This window comes from Kockovaella imperatae (genome assembly GCF_002102565.1).
Source record: "Kockovaella imperatae strain NRRL Y-17943 chromosome Unknown BD324scaffold_1, whole genome shotgun sequence".
Classification (NCBI taxonomy): Eukaryota; Fungi; Basidiomycota; class Tremellomycetes; order Tremellales; family Cuniculitremaceae; genus Kockovaella; species Kockovaella imperatae.
The window spans coordinates 1,415,400-1,432,788 of record NW_019028941.1 but is presented as its reverse complement, the minus strand read 5'-3'; the positions used below and the strand labels follow the sequence as shown (position 1 = coordinate 1,432,788).

General features: G+C 52.4%; 9 protein-coding genes across 9 annotated transcripts; 3 read left to right on the top strand and 6 right to left on the bottom strand.

The window, feature by feature from the left end:
* Positions 1-132: 132 nt before the first annotated feature.
* BD324DRAFT_678454 (hypothetical protein) lies at positions 133-940 on the bottom strand (the record flags this gene model as incomplete). The annotated part of the gene is made up of 3 exons (XM_022018992.1): positions 780-940; positions 596-672; positions 133-547 (listed from the first exon to the last, which is right to left on the bottom strand). A coding segment is annotated over exon 3 (312 nt), but the record flags the coding sequence as incomplete, so codon positions are not given.
* A 180-nt stretch (positions 941-1,120) lies between these two features.
* Positions 1,121-1,807, bottom strand: BD324DRAFT_647955 (Oxo-4-hydroxy-4-carboxy-5-ureidoimidazoline decarboxylase; the record flags this gene model as incomplete). Its single annotated transcript, XM_022017749.1, has 2 exons — positions 1,121-1,421; positions 1,479-1,807. 2 exons carry the CDS (start codon positions 1,805-1,807, stop codon positions 1,121-1,123), a joined length of 630 nt encoding a protein of 209 aa, XP_021874737.1.
* A 598-nt stretch (positions 1,808-2,405) lies between these two features.
* BD324DRAFT_575224 (fatty acid desaturase-domain-containing protein) lies at positions 2,406-3,692 on the top strand (the record flags this gene model as incomplete). The annotated part of the gene is made up of 4 exons (XM_022013113.1): positions 2,406-2,486; positions 2,551-2,942; positions 2,997-3,312; positions 3,366-3,692. 4 exons carry the CDS (start codon positions 2,406-2,408, stop codon positions 3,690-3,692), a joined length of 1,116 nt encoding a protein of 371 aa, XP_021874736.1.
* A 122-nt stretch (positions 3,693-3,814) lies between these two features.
* BD324DRAFT_613050 (hypothetical protein) lies at positions 3,815-7,287 on the bottom strand. The gene is made up of 5 exons (XM_022014467.1): positions 7,163-7,287; positions 6,476-7,106; positions 6,377-6,427; positions 6,218-6,326; positions 3,815-6,168 (listed from the first exon to the last, which is right to left on the bottom strand). The coding sequence occupies exons 1-5, from the start codon at positions 7,240-7,242 to the stop codon at positions 3,872-3,874; spliced, it is 3,168 nt and encodes a 1,055-aa protein (XP_021874735.1). The 5' UTR covers positions 7,243-7,287; the 3' UTR covers positions 3,815-3,871.
* An 87-nt stretch (positions 7,288-7,374) lies between these two features.
* Positions 7,375-9,403, bottom strand: BD324DRAFT_613046 (tryptophan synthase beta subunit-like PLP-dependent enzyme). The gene is made up of 12 exons (XM_022014466.1): positions 9,191-9,403; positions 9,089-9,144; positions 8,967-9,036; positions 8,910-8,921; positions 8,812-8,851; positions 8,680-8,763; positions 8,614-8,625; positions 8,540-8,565; positions 8,373-8,482; positions 8,110-8,322; positions 7,964-8,061; positions 7,375-7,924 (listed from the first exon to the last, which is right to left on the bottom strand). The coding sequence occupies exons 1-12, from the start codon at positions 9,357-9,359 to the stop codon at positions 7,501-7,503; spliced, it is 1,314 nt and encodes a 437-aa protein (XP_021874734.1). The 5' UTR covers positions 9,360-9,403; the 3' UTR covers positions 7,375-7,500.
* A 145-nt stretch (positions 9,404-9,548) lies between these two features.
* Positions 9,549-10,592, bottom strand: BD324DRAFT_613043 (hypothetical protein). Its single transcript, XM_022014465.1, has 3 exons — positions 10,308-10,592; positions 9,831-10,266; positions 9,549-9,786 (listed from the first exon to the last, which is right to left on the bottom strand). Exons 1-3 carry the CDS (start codon positions 10,342-10,344, stop codon positions 9,594-9,596), a joined length of 666 nt encoding a protein of 221 aa, XP_021874733.1. The 5' UTR covers positions 10,345-10,592; the 3' UTR covers positions 9,549-9,593.
* A 1,090-nt stretch (positions 10,593-11,682) lies between these two features.
* Positions 11,683-13,849, top strand: BD324DRAFT_613039 (kinase-like domain-containing protein). Its single transcript, XM_022014464.1, has 6 exons — positions 11,683-11,918; positions 11,971-12,266; positions 12,312-12,485; positions 12,541-12,799; positions 12,839-12,988; positions 13,028-13,849. Exons 1-6 carry the CDS (start codon positions 11,786-11,788, stop codon positions 13,402-13,404), a joined length of 1,389 nt encoding a protein of 462 aa, XP_021874732.1. The 5' UTR covers positions 11,683-11,785; the 3' UTR covers positions 13,405-13,849.
* A 68-nt stretch (positions 13,850-13,917) lies between these two features.
* On the bottom strand, positions 13,918-15,158 carry BD324DRAFT_647949 (Sin-like protein conserved region-domain-containing protein; the record flags this gene model as incomplete). The annotated part of the gene is made up of 4 exons (XM_022017748.1): positions 13,918-14,022; positions 14,076-14,201; positions 14,255-14,412; positions 14,468-15,158. The coding sequence occupies 4 exons, from the start codon at positions 15,156-15,158 to the stop codon at positions 13,918-13,920; spliced, it is 1,080 nt and encodes a 359-aa protein (XP_021874731.1).
* Positions 15,159-15,794: 636 nt separating this feature from the next.
* On the top strand, positions 15,795-16,923 carry BD324DRAFT_647948 (hypothetical protein; the record flags this gene model as incomplete). Its single annotated transcript, XM_022017747.1, has 2 exons — positions 15,795-16,579; positions 16,635-16,923. The coding sequence occupies 2 exons, from the start codon at positions 15,795-15,797 to the stop codon at positions 16,921-16,923; spliced, it is 1,074 nt and encodes a 357-aa protein (XP_021874730.1).
* Between the last annotated feature and the right edge of the window lie 466 nt (positions 16,924-17,389).

Sequence of the window (17,389 nt, the reverse complement as noted above, 5' to 3'; positions counted from 1 at the left end):
TGACGGATCAACAAAGCGGTAAGAGCTCTACCACTCAACCGTCACTCGAGTCTTTCAGGGCTGAGAGCCTGGGGTCAAATGCAAGTAGTGGTGGGCCTGCCATGCCGGGGAAATTTGCACAATAAAGTAAGGACATGAGCGAAATGCATAGTGCAGTATTCAATGCGGGCGAAGGTCCAAACTCGGGGCCTCGAATTGACTGACATTAGAGAGCCGACCTGACTAGGTGTGATAGAGGAGCATTTCGATCTTAACACCAAGGTTGGCAAGTGAGGAGCGGCGAAGCGTCTTCTTATGCTAAGGCCACGTGAGCTTTTCTCACGAGCCGTTGCGACCGCTGGACTGTGTGCAGAGGGGGACATCATGCCAGTGATGGTGATTCTAGGCATTCGGGGCCTGGACATATGTATTCTTCTCAAGCTGAACCGAAAGGTCAGTTTGGGCATCCTCGAGGATGTCCCGAATCATATGCTCACTTCCTCTTGAAGCAGATCCTTGACCTCCTCCAAGTACTGGCTCCTCACGAGCAGATGTGAAGAGTCTTTGACTGTTTCGAGTTCAGCGGGGTCATGAGAGAAAGGTTGTCGAAACTCGCCGTCATGTAGGATGAATTTTGAGGGTCCATCCCGTTGCTCATCGAGATGCAGAAGAATTTGTTTGGCTGCCGAGTCACTGTCAAGAGGATGAGATTATCAGCGATCTGATAATGTTATGATCATGATCAAGGCGGGGTCTAGACGATGACTTCGCTGTCCCTTGGATTCTAGACGATGACGCACCATGTCACAAGAACTCCGTGTGTGACCTTGACAGCGTATGGATCCTGGATCCCGGCACTCATTGAAGTGGACACGAGCAGAGAGAGGGATGTCACGATGATTATGAGTAAGCGATGCCTTGGTGAAGCAGCGGTAACAACCTTGACGGAGAATGACAGAACGGCAAGGACAGAGATTATTATAGTTGAAATTGTCCTGGGCTCCCGGCAAATTGGTGCGGCCATTCAGCCGGGGATTGCAGCCTAGAGGCTTAGGATTATTAGACTAACTCTGTCGAGGCTACGTGTGTCTAAACTTTGGTCTGGGGTGAATGAGAACGGTGGCGACGATCTTGAGCTATATCATTCCAGATTCAAACTCTTCAACCTAGCCCTAGCTATCAAGAACACATCTGTCATGGCTCTAGAACACTCATTTCTCCATTCCGGGCTATCGGGATCTCGTACCCTTTCTTGGATTTCGGGAGAATCGACCGCTGGTCGATCTACAGCTGAATCGTCCGGTAATGGCTCTGGAGAGACTGTGAGACCCATGTTCTCCTCCATCTCGGGGACGATGGCTGTTCTTGGACGCCCATTGACAAAAGTTATGTACCGTAAGCCCGGGTAAAGGGTGCAATAGAGCTCATTGAGGTGAGCTAGTCTGATAAGTTGGTTGAGTGAGGGCAACAAATGATATCCGATTCAAGGATTCACACACCTTTTCAACACCACCGGCCTCGTTGCTGGTCCTCCGCCCTGCTCTTGCCCACTCAAACCCCCTTTGACCTCTCCAATCATCGGATGACCATTGATGAATGCCCCTTTATCTTTCCATTCCCACTCGCTCACTACTTCTTGACACAAGCTTACGATCTCTCCAAATGTCGAAGGAGGATTCTCCCGCGCAGTCAAGCGGAGAAGGACAGAAGGGACCAGATGGGATCGTAGTTCCGGTGTGGGCTCGAGCAGGAGAGATAAGAGCGCATTCAGGGTATCGGCATCTTGACAGTCTTCGACCTTCAGCATCGATGGATCAAATCTGGCCATGGTGTATGGGGTCAGAGAATCGATATTGTAGCCTAGTCCGACACTGTCCCAGCTATTGCTCGCCTTGTCAATCGCATCGCTCCCAGCAACAAGAAGATCTAGTTCGCACACCCTTGGCCCCGCCAAGACGGAGACTGCAAGATCATCCCACACATGGCGGCGATCGCCGTTAATTAGGCCACGTTTCGAATTTTTCGGGGGAATTTGGGGGAGGAAGAAGGAAAGGTTTCTTTCGCGTTCAAACTCGCTCCAATCATTCCACTCCCAACCATTCGAGCAGCTTTTCACGTCGAGCTTTGGACAAGACGAGCACATGAAGAGGCAGCAAAAGGACTGATTCCCCTCTGGTTCTCCGTGTCTAGCCTCTCTTTCCCTCTCTCATTCCACCATGTCATCCTCGTCGAGCTTCTTCTCTGCGTTGCGCAGCAGAAGCAGTAGCATTTCTTCCACAATTCGGTCTCGTAGCACTAAGGACACGGAAACGCCTCGTCGTCCACCTCTCATATCGTCTGAATCACTCTATTCTCTCATCTCGTCAGCACCTTCAGGTGCGTCTGACGCTTCGGATGATGGGGAGATTTCTTCGAAAGAAATGGAGATGGGGCCAGACTTTTTGTGGATGACTACGGAGGAGCCGCACAGGTCGAGACGGATGGCCATCCTTAAGGCGCATCCTGAGGTGAGTGTTGCCTCGAAATACCGGCTATCCTCATATGACAATCGTACTCACTCGTTCCGATCAGGTCCGGAAACTGATGGGACCGACATTGTACACTCCCCCACTCGTCGCTTTTGTCCTCGCCATTCAGCTTTCCCTCGCCTACACCTCCCGCAACACTTATCCTCTGAGCCCTCTGTTCCTTCTCGCTGCGTACGCAATCGGAGGGACCTGTAACCAGAATATCTTTCTCGCCATTCATGAAATCACCCATAATCTCGCTTTCAAAGGCATCAAAGCCAACAAATGCTTGGCGATCTTTGCAAATCTCACAATCGGTGTTCCCTATGCTATGGCCTTCAAAGGGTACCATATCGAGCATCATAGGTTTTTGGGAGAGGATGGCATCGATACAGACTTGCCTACGCGACTGGAGGCCGTCCTGTTGAACAATGTAGCCGGGAAGACGTTCTTCGCGTGAGTGGAGGAGAATCCGATGGAGCGTGAACTGCGACTGATTGGCCCCCTTAGCACTTTTCAACTCCTCTTCTATGCCCTTCGACCAGGATTCATTCGGACGCAAAAATTCACCAAATGGCATGCAGTCAATCTCGCCGTCGTGCTCAGCTTCGATACCCTGATCGTCAAGACCTGGGGATGGTACTCTTTGTTCTACCTCCTGATCTCTTCCTTCTTTGCTGGCAGTCTGCACCCATGCGCTGCGCACTTCATTGCCGAACACTACCTGATGAGTGGTCCTGTCGGTATCGAGGGTGAAGATGATATCATCGGTCTCGGACAAGAGACAACGAGCTACTACGGTCCACTGAACTGGCTCTGCTACAATGTGAGTGATACTCCTCACAGTCTCGAAATCATATGCTCACGGCCCTGTTACAGGTCGGATACCACAACGAGCACCACGACTTCCCCTCCATCCCGTGGACACGTCTGCCCGCTCTGCGTCGTCTCGCCAAAGACTTTTACGAGCCTTTACCATGTCACAAATCCTGGCCATACGTCACTTGGAAATTCATCACGGATCCCTCTATCGGCATGTGGTGTCGAGCCAAGCGACTCGAGTCAGGTGAAAAGATAAGCCCGAAGACCTGGGATACATCTGTCAAGACAGATCCGGCTTCTGACAGTGAGGGTTCATCCAGCGAAGAGGTCGATCAGGAGATGGCGGAAGCGTTCGAACGAGGCTACGGCAGTGATAGAGACTAGATTGTAGATTGAGACTGGCACTGGGATCTCAAGTTGGCGGCGAAGAACGCAGCCCAATGATCGGAATCCAGTATGATGATTGTATATATCTGTTTACGAATCGATAAATGATGAATCTGGCGTAATGCTGTGCAAAAGCATACAATAAGCATAAGAGTGGTCGATCTGGCTGGATACAATCATTGCCTCGCGTTGCGACGCATTCTCGCTGTCGCCGGAGAGAACTGCTTTGATCGCTCCTTGAAGAAATTACCCCTTGCAGTTCTCGCACCTCTTGCTTTGGCCGTGCCCAGTTTTCCAATGGCTTGCGGGGTACGCTGAGAAACCATCCTGAGAAACTCTTCGTTCTCCTGCTTTGTGATGGCAGCCGTCCCTGATGTACCAAGAGCAGGCATCGTCTCCTTTCGAGATGCTTGCGGAGGAAGACGAGCAGGCATCAATCGAGGTCGTTGGAGGTGATCAATGACACCTATCGATGCGTCTCGTCGACGAAGCGCTCTCTCCTTTGGCGAGGCACCAAGGCGAGGGACAGCATCCAGCGGATGTTCGAGATTCTGAGGCCCAGCAATCTCGCTCATTCTCAGATCTCGACGCTTGAACAGAGCTTTGATGTACTGTAGACTGGTCCATTTTATGCTCGCTATGGCCTTGCTGTATTTTTCCACCTCGTCGGGTTGGTCTGTAGCACGCATTGCCTTGACGAGTTCGTGGTGCAAGTCGGAAACGTCCTCGAATGTCATATTGGGGGGTACATTGGGCTCGGCCACAGCCGTAGGATCTTCAACGCGGATGGCGAGTCCATTGGAGGAGATGGGCCGGAAGAGGTCGAGAATGTCAGAAGGCGGGAATCGGGCGCAAAAGTCGTGATAGATATCCAGAGCTGTCAGGGGCTCGCCGGCCAAGGCATGGACACGGATGACAGCCTTCCAAGCTTGCTCAATCTCACGCTCTCCAAAACCGAACGAGTACACTCTCGCGCGAGCTTCGGCAGTAGAAAGCATCGGCGAGGTGCCGTCGGATTTGGACCCATCCGTTGGCTGAATGGCCCACCTCCGCAACGGTTGGATTTGATCGCAAAGGGCGGCGTATTCCTTCCACAATTGCTTTGCCCATGCCAAGGCTACTCGTCTATCCCACTTGCCAGCTTGTTTCCTCTCCGACGCTTGAGAATGCATCCTGGGTGGATGCGCACAGTACTCGAGCGCTTTGAGGTAGCTCCAGCCATTAGGACCGAGACCTTTGGAAGTCTCCTCCGAGAGACTCTTCGCCAATTCGGTGGAGGTCGATGAGGAAGCCGTGTGGGGCTTAGGTACTCTCACAGCTTGAGACGCTTTCTCAAAGACGTCGGTCCACAAGGCTTTTGCCTCGTTGACATCCCAAACATGCTGAAAGATGACGGATAGATATCCCACGATTACCCTCTGATCGATTCGTACCTGGGAAAATGGAAATTCCAGCAGGCTTGCTTGGCCTGAGCGAGCCGCATTGACATCGAATAGCACTCGTTCCCAAATTGCTGAAGCTTCTCGCAAGGCCTCAGTGTGAGTCTGGGGAAAAGGTGAAGGTTCTGATGGACCCGGGTGGTCCTCTAAAGCTTGTGATTGCACATCTTCCTGCTTGGAAGCCTGTAACGACGCCATATCAACTTGGTCGTAATATTCAGGCATCTCCCCCGGCTTTCCCGCGGAATGTCCCACGGCGTTGTCGGGCGGCGAGTCACGCACCCGAGCCAGCTGAGCTCGTTTAGGAGGCGGAGGCATCCAAGTCGCGTACGTGTGAAAGACGTCTGCAACGATCCCAGCGTCTGGACCGGTGACGTTGACATCTTGCTGGAGGCAGGAAGCCTGGACAAGCTTGATCATCTCCACCAGCAGCCATCTGGTACGCTCAAGGTCGCCCGCGCGCTTTGTGCCTTGAAACAGGGCCGAAAATGTCCGCAAAGTTGGGATGTATTTGCTCTTCACTGCGCGAGGTGTATCGTCAAAGGGGATCCGGACGGCGTCTTGATGCTTGCCCAACATTTGTCGGAAGATGTCAAAGCCTTCAAGGTAATCGTTTTTGGAGGTACATAATGCCCGGATGATAGCGTTGTAATCATCCTTGTCCGGTTGAACTGCTGGAAAATCACCATCGGTGGTCATTTCGATCCACAAGTCTCGCGCTCGTTCGGGCTGAGGATCCAGTGGCGAAGCACAGGCAAGAATCATTGTTTGGTAAAGTGTTCGATCCGGATAGGGATGCGCAACGAGTCGCATATGGGCAAAGAGGTCTCTGGCCAGTGCTCTGGTGTGGGAGTCCGGTCGATAGACACGGGAGGGAATGCTCAGTCGTTGGAGAACAACCTGGTATGCTTTCTGAGATAGCGGTCGACCAGCTTGTTCATGCTCCTGGAGCACAGCAATGGCCTTGTGATGCCCAGATCGATGAAGAATTGCGTTGAGAGCGTTGGCTTGATTCTCCTCCACATCCGAGAACACTACAGTCGGGTCAGCTTTGATTTGATTATCATCTACGAGATAACGCACCCCTAGGCAGCTGAGCATTCAACCTGTCGACCTCGGCAGTTTGACCGGTCCTGGCATAAGCGAGGACGAGGCGGTCCATCCATGCCTTAACTGGGGAAAATCCGTGTTGCTAAAAACGTGACATGAGCCAATCTTGTAGACGTGTTTTCAGTCACTCACCGTCATCATAAGCAGAGTCTTCTCGGCAGAGCTGTAATCACGAGCCGCAATCTACGGCAGGAGTCAAAGTTGATCGACAGGAGATCCCGGCCCACTCACAAACTCTTCGAAAAGAGCTTGCCATTCCTTGACTGTCACGAGGCCCAGCGGGATTATTGGGCCATCCGTTTGCTTTTCTTTCCCCTTGAGACTGGTCTCCGTCATGTCGAATCCTTTGGGCACAGGTATGCGAGACAAGGTATCGAGGACATGTTGACCCAATCGCTTGGACCCATATCCTGAGGCAGTTCTCGCTGCTTCAGACGCCTCGGCATGTCCAATGCGCTGGTCCTGTCCCGCGTACGAAGATGAGTCAATTCTTTTGAGCTCGTCGCTCATTGATGAAGTGTCAGGTGAGGCCAGCGTGAATGAACCGTTCGAGCGGCCCAACCTAGTCGCCATCGACGCAATGATCTTCCGTCTCTTCCCCGATTCTATCCTCCAAGCGGGACCAAGAACCTCAGACTCGCTTTCTATTAATCCCTCGGCACCTGAGAAAACCATCTCCCGATAAAATTGTAGGAGACCATCTTCATCCATCTCAGGTTCATTGTAGTCCGCTTCTGCCGACAGACGACTCTTAAGATCCAAAGACTGAGCATCTTGTTGTTCTTCTGTCAATTGTGGTTCATAGAGTGGTGCCAGACCGGACTGCTCGAAGTCCTGAACGAAGCCAGGGACGAAGGATGGCCTGTGGCGAGAGAGTCAGTCTGGGCCTGGTCGTGTGAGGCATATCTTAGGACTCACGGTCGCTGGTAATAGCTTCGATGGAGCAGCCTCTCGCTCCTCACGCGGATCACCCGTCGTGCGATACATTTCGCTAGCATTTTCTTGCTGTACACGGTCGATCCAATGTATGCTAGTTGAGGTTTTGAAAATTATCGTCCAGCCAAGAGACCCGATTGATCGGAAAAAATAGGTCTCGCGCCACGTGGCACTTTCACCTCCCATACTCTAAGCACAGGTCACTCGTACATGCATTCATACAGCAGGAGACTGCATGCAATCTGTCTGGGACTATTGATACAACAATGATCGACACTAATTGTTTGGATAGATGTCCCTTATCGACTCGCTGCTCTGTTTTACGCTTGCACGCTGTGGGCCTCTTGAGTGGGCACCGAAGGATCGTCGATTGACTTCTGGTTGGAAGTCTGTTCCACGAGCGTGGCCTCTGTTCCTTCAGGCGAGGATGTATGGTCCACACCTTCACCCTTTTCAAGGCTCGCTCCTTGACTCTCGGCTTGGGCAACCACCGCGTCTGGCGCGTTCAACTCCCGTCCGAGGACCCCGCGGATGTGGTCCCGCAATTCCTTCATGGACGCATCGGCCGCCACATCCAGGAACCAAGGCTTAGACATGTAATTCCGTACCCCATCTGGCAGGATGACCACGACGTTGGCCTCAGGGTCCTTGGCGACAGCCTGACCGTCGGCGGAATGAAGGTATCTGATAGCGCCCGAAAGGGCAGATCCGGATGATCCTCCGATGAACAGACCTTCCGATCGACTGTGGCGCGTCAGATATGGCGTGAAGGAGATAGCTCACATTAAGCGCTTGGTGGCTGCAAAAGCCTCGCCGTCCTCGGTCTTGATCCAGCGGTCGACCGTAGGTGGCTTTGGGTCCAGAACCTCAGGGAAGAAGTCCTGGCGTGGTTTCAGCAGAGTTTGTAGTGGGTGTCTGAGCAGACTCACGTAGCCGATCCCCTCAACCTGGTAGTTCCCGGGCTCACCGCCGCCGAGAATGGACCCAACAGGATCTACGGCGACCACTGTGGTCCGTGCATCACCTTCCTTCTGCGCATCTCTAATTCCTCGGGAAATGCCGGTGATGGTTCCTCCTGTCCCTGCACCAGCTACCAGAACTGAGATGTCTTTCCGCGGTAGACTAGATGTCTGCAGTGCGTACTGAAGAGAACGGATCAGTAGTCCTCCCGGCGCAGGCGGAGTATACTCACCTCGATCTCTTTGTAGGTCGTGTAGTAGTGCGCTAAGGGGTTGTGAGGGTTGGCGTATTGGTCGAGGATGATGGCATGAGGAATAGAGTCTCGTAGTTTTTTTGCCACGCCTGGAACTCGGTTAGCTTCAAATATAGCAATCAAACCGAGACGAGATATAGGCATACCGATGTGGCTCTCTGGGCTGTCCCAACTGATTAAGATGTTAGCTTAAGGTAAGGCAGGAAAGGGTCAGACTTGCGCTGCTTCAGTCCTAAGAATAAGATTAGCATCGACCTGCAATCCAGTACTGGCGGGAGGCACTCACGGTGTCCGAACGATTTCCGCTCCGAGAGCACGGAGCATGACCTCCTTCTCGAGACTCATCTTGGCAGGCAGGGTAATAATACATCTGAGAAACAATGTCAGCGCATATTTTGACGTGTATAGGAATACTTACTTGTAACCTTTGATGGCACAAGCGAGAGCGAGCCCAATTCCTGAGCGTGGTCCGTGTTAATTGGTTGGATCATAAAGACTTAATGCGGCAAATCTTACCTGTATTTCCGCCTGCAGTCCGTCAGTACATGAGATCGGCAGAGATTCATCACTCACTCGTAGGTTCAATGACCACACTCTGCCCTTTGACAAGCTTTCCGTCCCTCTCGGCCTGCTCTACCATCCTCTAACAGGTATGTCAGCCCAAAAAGCATCATCTTTGGGTTGCTCCCGCCTACCTTTGCTATACGATCCTTGACAGATCCTCCAGCGGAAAAGAACTCGCATTTTCCCACTGGATAGAGTGAGCTGGCATCAAGACGGGAGGAGATACTACGCACTGAGGTTACACTTGAAGCCCTCTTCTCTCGCTATCGTCTGTAACCTGATCAAAGGAGTATGGCCGACTGCATCCATAGCTGAATCTAGAACGCCGTGCCAGTGATGCTGGGGTGCATCCTGCCTCTCGCTATTCCCCAGACCTTGCGCTGAGCTCGACTGTGCGCTCATGATGTATGTGACAATGCAGATAGCTGTTCAGACCAGGTGAAAATTGATCTCCAGATCGTCAACATGGTCTCGCGCGTAACAGACGTTGGTTCCGGCCGGTCTATTACGTAAGATCGGAAAGCCTGACAGATCACGTGCAGAAGATTCTATGCTCAGGCGCTCCGGACCTCTCATGGCCTCTTACTAGGGAGCGGATATTACGAACTGGCTTTCGACAGCCTAGTCCATGCATAATTAGATTTGCAAAGCTCCGAGACGGTCCGAGACACCATCCATGTCAGGTGGAAGAGCTGCACCACTTTTTTGGCTGTGTTTGCTTGAGACTGATGAGGCTTCTTCATCCGAGTCATCGTGAAGATTCTCGGACTGTGTGACGGCCGCGTCGATCCAAAGTCTCACAGCGTCGCTCCAGACCTTCCTTTTCACACTGTCGGCCTCGGTCAACGAATCTGTCACCCCATACAAACTCACCTTGGAGGCGCATCCTCTGCAAACAGCTCCTCGGTGAGACTTCTTTGCAGATGCTCAGGAGCATTATCAAGGGAGGCCTCGTTGGCGACAGATGCGACGATGTCAGATTTAGACCTGGTCAGCTCTTCATTAGTCATCCAGTCCAGCCGATCAAACAGCCACATATGATCCGGTAGCACGTCGACTGATCCTCTGAGGTCGTCTATCCATGTCTCGTGTAGCTCTCTTAATAGCCTTGTCTTCTCGTCCCCTTCGGTTGCCATAACTTGCTCTATCAGGCTCTCCACAAACTGACCAGGAGTGTATTCGATGCCGCGCTCAGACGCCCACTGCCCCGGCGTTCTGCCATGACAGTTTTCGAAATAGGTGGCACCTGCGCCAGTGCTAAAGAGGTCCAGGCTGAAGTTTGCTTCTTCGTATTGGCTCACAGCCTCTGCTTACGTGGCGGTCAGGACTCGTGGCGCTGAGGACACGTACCGGCTAGACCAGTGTCTTCGTTCGTTGAGTTCGTCATTGTATTATTTTCTTCGCTTCAAGATGCGAGACAGGGCTATCTGGAGAAGTGGGGGGTGTCAAGGGTAGAGAGTGGTCAAGAGAAGTCTTTCAAGTCTTCCTTGATGGCTTTATATGGCTTGCTCAGGGGAGCGTCAAAGGGCCTGGACTATCACATCCCTTGGCGTCTGAGTCTACATGTCCAACTCCGACTCCTCCGCTGGAACCCCTCCCTTTAGGATGACTCCTTGTTTGATCATCGACTCAACGCGGGGGCTGTCGATTGTGCTTGGAAGCTTGCTCAGCTCTATATCCGTCGACAGCCTATCTCTGGAGCCTTCGCTTTGCTCCGCGTTGCCTCTAGCGCTGCGTGAGCCACCAAATAGTATCCGTTTGAAGGTGGCAGTGCCACCTTTCTTTCGTTGTTGTCCATTTCATATTTACTTCCGTTCTCTGGTGTTTTCGCGACTGTTAAATTCCAACATTGACTTTCACATTCATCGTCTCTTGAAGCAAATCGATGGCTCAGCTCGACGTGACTTGTCATGTCCTCTGCGGCCAGCTCGAGGCTGTCTTCCGAACTGACGCAACTTGTGCCAAGTATACAGCATGACGGGATCGTGGTTGAGACTGTTCTCGCCGCGGGCTCGCGATCCGGGAAAAGCACACGCGAAGCCAGTTCCTCAGCACCATCTACTTCACGCCATCTTCGCCAGCCTACACCTTGCGACCCCGACTTCACCCATTATCATGTCTCTACTGGTCTCTTGGATGTCACACAAAACGCCTCTGGAGCCGTGTGTACCACTACCGGCGCGGAAGAAAGCAGTACTTCGCGTGACAGCGCTGCCGTGAACGAAGAGGTGATTGCCGCGAGCGACCATGGAGGTGACGGCGGGAAAAGCGTCCTGTTTTCCGATCAGCATCTGCTGGTAGAAGAGGATGCCAGAACTTTCCGGGAAGATTCGATGGGACGAGACACAGCCTTAAAGGGCTCGAGGTCGATACCGCGCGACAAAGGTGATGGAGCTGCTCTGGATGGCGATGTAGAGGCTGAAGACGTGGGAGTCGAGAACGCGGACGACATGCTGGAAGAGTCACAGGATGACAATGATTTTGAACTTCACACAACGGGCACGCGGCCAGTGAGAGCGGGCACGCCAACATGGCTCGAGGAGGAAGAGGATCAGCCCTTGGCGGGTCCATCGACGCGAGCTCCCCAGGGATACATGACGCGTATCGTCGAGTCAAAGAATCGCTCAGCTGGTTTGCGCTCCTCGCAAAATAAGACTGTACCTCATGAAGCGGGAGAGAGGTCGACGATGCGATCCAACGAGGTTGACACGGTTCTCGGCAACGAAGAAGAAGACGAAGAAGAAGAAGATGATGATGATTACTTGGAGGAGGACGTAGTTCCACCAGATCCAACAGACTACCACTCGGGTGACACCGCCGAGTTCGAGATGGATCACCGACCTGTGCTGGAGCGGACGGCTATCAAGGCAGCATGCCACTGGTTGCACTCGCAGATGTGGACGAATTGGGATGAGGAAGAGGGTTCAGTTTTGTACAAGGCTGTGGATCGGTTGGGCGAAGGTGTGTCCGATTTCAATATTATCTCTCTCCCTTCTGCTGATACATGGTTAAGGGACCTTTTCTTCCGTCTTTCTTGCAAGGGATCTCTTTCACACAAAGTATGACAATGAGTATTGGACCGGCAACAAGGCGCAACAGGTGTACACGGAATACTTCGGGGAAGACCCTACCATTCGGGTGGCTCTGAAGAAGATCTTGGTCACCAGTAGCCCTGTTCGTATAGAGAATGAGTTGTCTATCCTGGAGAGTCTGAGGGGCTCTCGGAACGTGTCTAAGCTCATCACTGCTTTCCGACAAGATGATCAAGTCATCATCGTCATGTCCTATCATCCCTGTGATGATTTTCGAGTGAGTCGTCATTTCCGCCGAGCACTGGAGCTCACTCGCGACCAGCACTTCTATCGGCACATGGATGTCAAGCACATCCGATCGTACATGAGGTCTCTGCTTCGAGGACTGAAGGAGATTCATCAAAGAGGTATCATCCATCGTGATATCAAACCCGCGAACTTTTTATACGACTATGCCACGGGGCAGGGTGCTATCTGTGATTTTGGTCTCGCAGAGGTGCGTCAAGATGACGAGAAACTTTTGCCTAGGGAGCTTCACTGACCCGCCACAGCGCTACAAACCCGCTCGCAGACCCACTTGCCAACACAGTTCGGCAAGCATTCGTAGCTCAACGAGTGGTAAGGTGCGGACGGCGGAAACGCCAGCGGTGGAGCGAGCAGTCTATCAAGCCAGGAAGCGAGCAAAGCTTGGTGACGGCAGAGTTGGATTTCTCGGCGATGACACTCGGCCAAGCATGAAGACGAACCGAGCAGGAACAAGAGGATTTCGCGCGCCTGAAGTCTTGTTGAAGTGCCCTGATCAAAGTTTTGGTAGGTCCCGCATGAGTTTGATAACGCTTACTGGCGCAGCCATCGACACTTGGTCGGCGGGAATCATTCTACTCTCCATTTTGGCTCAAAAGTTTCCAATCTTCAATTCAACCGATGACGTTGAAGCAATGATGGAGATCGCAGCACTCTTTGGTCGCTCAGCTCTTGAGCGGTGTGCCATGCTGCACAGTGAGTATGTCGCGCGGCCGTAAACTTACCCTTAATCAGACCGGACCTTGATATGTAATGTTCCGACTCTCGACGCCGATCCACAGCGAACCCTGAAGTCAATAGTTCTCCGACTGAATCCACATCTGTATACACCGCCGTCGTCCTGCCCCTCCAGCTGGGAAGCAGAAGAGCATATTCGTTTCATTGACCACGCCTTGCGCTTGCTGCATGGACTACTCAGATTGGATTGCACCAGCCGATTCTCCGCGAGCGAAGCTCTGCAGCACGAATTTTTCTCCGAAGAAGGAGAAGATATGGATCAGGACTTTGACGACTTCGAACCGGTAGGCATTCAGGATGGCAAGTGCGGCAATCTGCATGGCTTCGTCGACGGAAGACGTGCGTCTTACGCTGTGATCGCAAGCAAGAGCTGACAAGCGCAAACAGACAAAGCCTACTTTGGCAACAAATTGGTCGAGATGCACTTTGGTCAAGGCCGTACATCATCAACTGAGACCTGTGCGTACGAGTCTCATGTGCTCGAAATAGTCACTGACGAATGACTCAGTGTGCCCTGAGCACGAGCATTGGCAAATGCGGACTGGTCTCAATGCGTTGACTTCGTGTACTCAGTTTGTCCGCGACGAGCAGGAGCCTGCCGAAACGGATCACGAGGGCTCTGTTGATGAGGAAGTGGTCAAGCGTCTTCCATTCGCCGAACGGGATGGCAACCTCGGAGTTGAGGCAACAGGTGTGGAGCCCAAGGGCAAGCGACGGCGGGAAGACTAGTTGTGGAAACATTTGTCATTGTCAGACTCTTTCCTAAATTGTGTATAACATCGTCTTACGAAGCATTATGACACGACCGCATCGACATGATGTTATGATTATGCATCAATTCTAGTACATGCTCATGTGCGAGGGATGTGAGAGGTCATGAGGAGTCCTCATTGCCGATTGAGATAGTCCAAGCCTGTCGTTGAGCATTCTAAGCGATATTGCTTCTCTGCCGGCACAAGCAGAGCGTCGACCTTGTCCAAGACTCCATTATCCTGTGTAAGAGAATGAGCCTCCCATAGCTGTACACATATATTCGACAACTCACATCACCCTGTCTCCAGTCATACGCGACCCATTGGTCCTCTTCCTCCTTTTTGGCCTCGGACATCATCTTATTTCTGAAATCTCTGATCGATCCCGAACCATCGTTCTCCGCCTCTTCGGGACCACCCTGTGGCCGATCAGAACCAATGAAGCATTAAAAACGGCCGTGAGACAGCTCACAAGTTTCGGCTTGACAAGCACAACCGGCTTGGCAGGTATCTTCGACTTCTCATCTCTCTGGGTACCACTGGACGCTTGACCGAATTCATGATCGTCCAGATAGGTCATTGTTGGTCGAAATTGTACAAGCTTTGAGATCGGGTGGAGGTGCAATGCCCCTGGTCACATCGTCAGCATCATCTGGGGGACAGGGATATATAGAAAGACGCTGACCGTCGTGGACCATCCCCGTATAATATTCTGGTGCGTTTGGTATGATATCCCCTCTCAGCCGTCGCTTGTCGCCCCACTTTTCCATTTTCACGCTCTTCTTCTTCTGTCCTGGCTTGGTCTTACCATCCGCCTTGTTTGCGAATCCGAAACCTCCTTCTATGTCGTCACCGTTGGCATGTATGTTGGGTATGAACCCCAGCTCGGTTGCTCTATCATCGCGCCAGAACCTTGGTTGTTCATCCACCGGTATCTCCACTTCCACTCTGCCAGTCTGTTCTTTGACTCTTGCCGTCATAGTCTTTCCCCTCTCTTTTGCCCATTCTGGAGCCGCTAAGGATCCACTGAGCAAAGGATATTGATACAGGTTGAGATGAGGATGAAGAGCTGGTGAGAGGTATATTGGGAGCTGGGCGACTACCTCATTATCATCATCGTCGCCATCTCCATCGTCATCGGAGTACTCGTTTGGTGGGAAGGGGGTAAAGCGAAGGTCTGGAAGAGGCGGGGACGTTTGTCGCGGAAGATAAGTCGTTGAAGGACCCGGTACGTCGAGATTGTCCGGTCCACTGAGAGTCGGTCCTGATGATTCGGGCGGCTCGGGGGAAGGGTCGATAGTGCTGACGACTGACCGGACCTGAGCTGAGGTGGGAGCTCGAACACGAGGATTGGCTCCAGGCTCGTCAAGTTCCATCCTTGCTGAGCTCAATTGGACACAAGCTCCAAAATTCAATCGATGTAGTCTTTAGGAAGAGTTCAAAATCGCTAAAAGCTGAAACTCGAAACATTTTCAAACTCGTGGCAGCGCAAGGCTGTGGCGAAGACTGGTGTCAATAATGGAACACGAGCTTACTGTTAGAAGAGCAGTCTTCAATGATCATGAAAGCGTGTGGGCCATTCCTGGAGGATGATGGTACATGAGACTATCCCTCTCGGCTTTTCTGTACATTACGGAGATCCCTTGCGAGAGGCCGGTGAAGCGTGATGGTTCAATATCCTTTCGGGGCCCCTGTTGACACCAGGGTTCTAAGTGTCACTGCCTGTCTCTGACCGGCCCATGGTTGTATCTCAGCAGCCCCTCGTCACCACGACTGAGCATGCCTTTCGGCGTTTGACTTACTGTGATCCAAGATACGATACCGCAGAGGCGTGATGGGCGCTGCCACTAATCACTCCACATCATAAAATAATTTGGGCTCGGGCCGCATTGCGCGATCGACGACTCATGCATCTGTGTCTGAGTTGACCATCTCATACCTCATTTATCATGCCTCCAGTAAATCCATCACTATCTGAAAGCTCGACCTCACGGAGAGATAGTGACACAAGCATGTCCTCGCCCAGAGACCCGGCTCCTACCTCATCCAGCCCTGGCAGCTCGTCCTCATCGACCAAATCCTCATCGCCACCCCGCTCCAATTCATCGTTTCTCGACATGCCCTCTGCCGCGTCCCCGCACTCTAAATCGCCTTCGACGCAACTTCACCCCCTTCTCACTCCTATGCCATCGAGTGTGATGCTCGCTGCCGAGCTGGATCCTTACGGCTACAGCGATATGGCCCAAAGAGACCGACTCGTCGAAGCGGCTCAGCAGACTGCGATGCCTGAGAAGTGCTTGACCTTTTGTTCACAGAGAGCAAACGCGCCACCGCTGTGTAAAATGTTCTGCCTTAGGAAGAGACAGCCTCTCGATACAAGGGAAGAGCAGCTCGCGAGGCTCCGACCGCCGAAAAAGGCCTTGAGGCTCGCACCCTTGGCCGGTGATGAATCAGCTGCACCGGATTCAGGCAGGCAGTCCTCATCCATGCTATACCCTCGTCTCTCGCCTCAAGCTGGTCCATCATCTGATCCCACCTCGCATTCCTCTTCGTCTAAGAGGAGTCAGTCCAGTTCCTGGTCATGGTCGCCCTTTGAGGCCCTTCGCCGGCGTGTTGAGCCGTACTCTTTCATCTATGTCCGCGGTGCGCCAGAAGGGCCAGTCGGACGGTACATGGAAGAGTTGGAGTACAACGATGGCCATAATGACTTTGGACCAGCTTCTAGAGGTGCAGTTGAGGCGATGAAGAGGAAGCGGGTTGAGCCGAAGATGGAGTATATCGATTGGGGAGAGGAAGGGTAAGTCGCTTTCCTGGTGCATCTCGGAAAGTCATCGCTCATTCTCATCCCTCAGATCGGTTCTACACCTTCCGTTCACATCTCTCTTTGGACCCATCATCAACATTCCGCAAACGTTGAACAGGATATTCACACCATCCATGAATTTTCTGACCCTGTATCGCGATTCCTTCTCCTCTGGAGCACAGAGCAGAGGGTTGGAGAAAATACACTCAGAGATCATGAGTGGCTCTGCCTTCGAGCTCATGGGCAAGATTCGTGGGTTTTGGGCCCAACGGGTCAAGGAGAAGGAAGAGCAGCTAGAGAGGGAACGATCAGAGCAGGTTGGAGGAAAGGGACAGTAGATGATATAGAGAAGGCAGCATTTGCATGGAACTCCGCCCCCCCCCAACGCTCTAGAACCCGATTCAGCGCCTCGGCCATGTATCTCTCAAATGTACCAAGCTCAAAAAGCCCGTCAAGACCTGTGCATCGAGTCTATCCTCATTCGCGTCGGGAAGAGAGAACAATGACCTACACGGGGACTGATCAAAATGCGACAATCATGCATGAAACAATGTGCAGGATGATGAGGAGAAATATCGTAAAGTCATGGGCAGTGTTCATCAAGAGCAAGCGCAGGGCTAGGCACCAAGGTCAAGCCTGGAGGTGAGTGGCGGTTGCTAGTCTATATTTCGTATAACTGGAGGAGCGAGGTCTGTGGGGGAAGAGAAATGCCATATGAAGAGATTCAAAGGACATGGAGAACCGTAGAAGGCAATGCGAGTCTGTAGTTGAAATCAACCGTTGTCGAGGCATGAAAGAGATCTG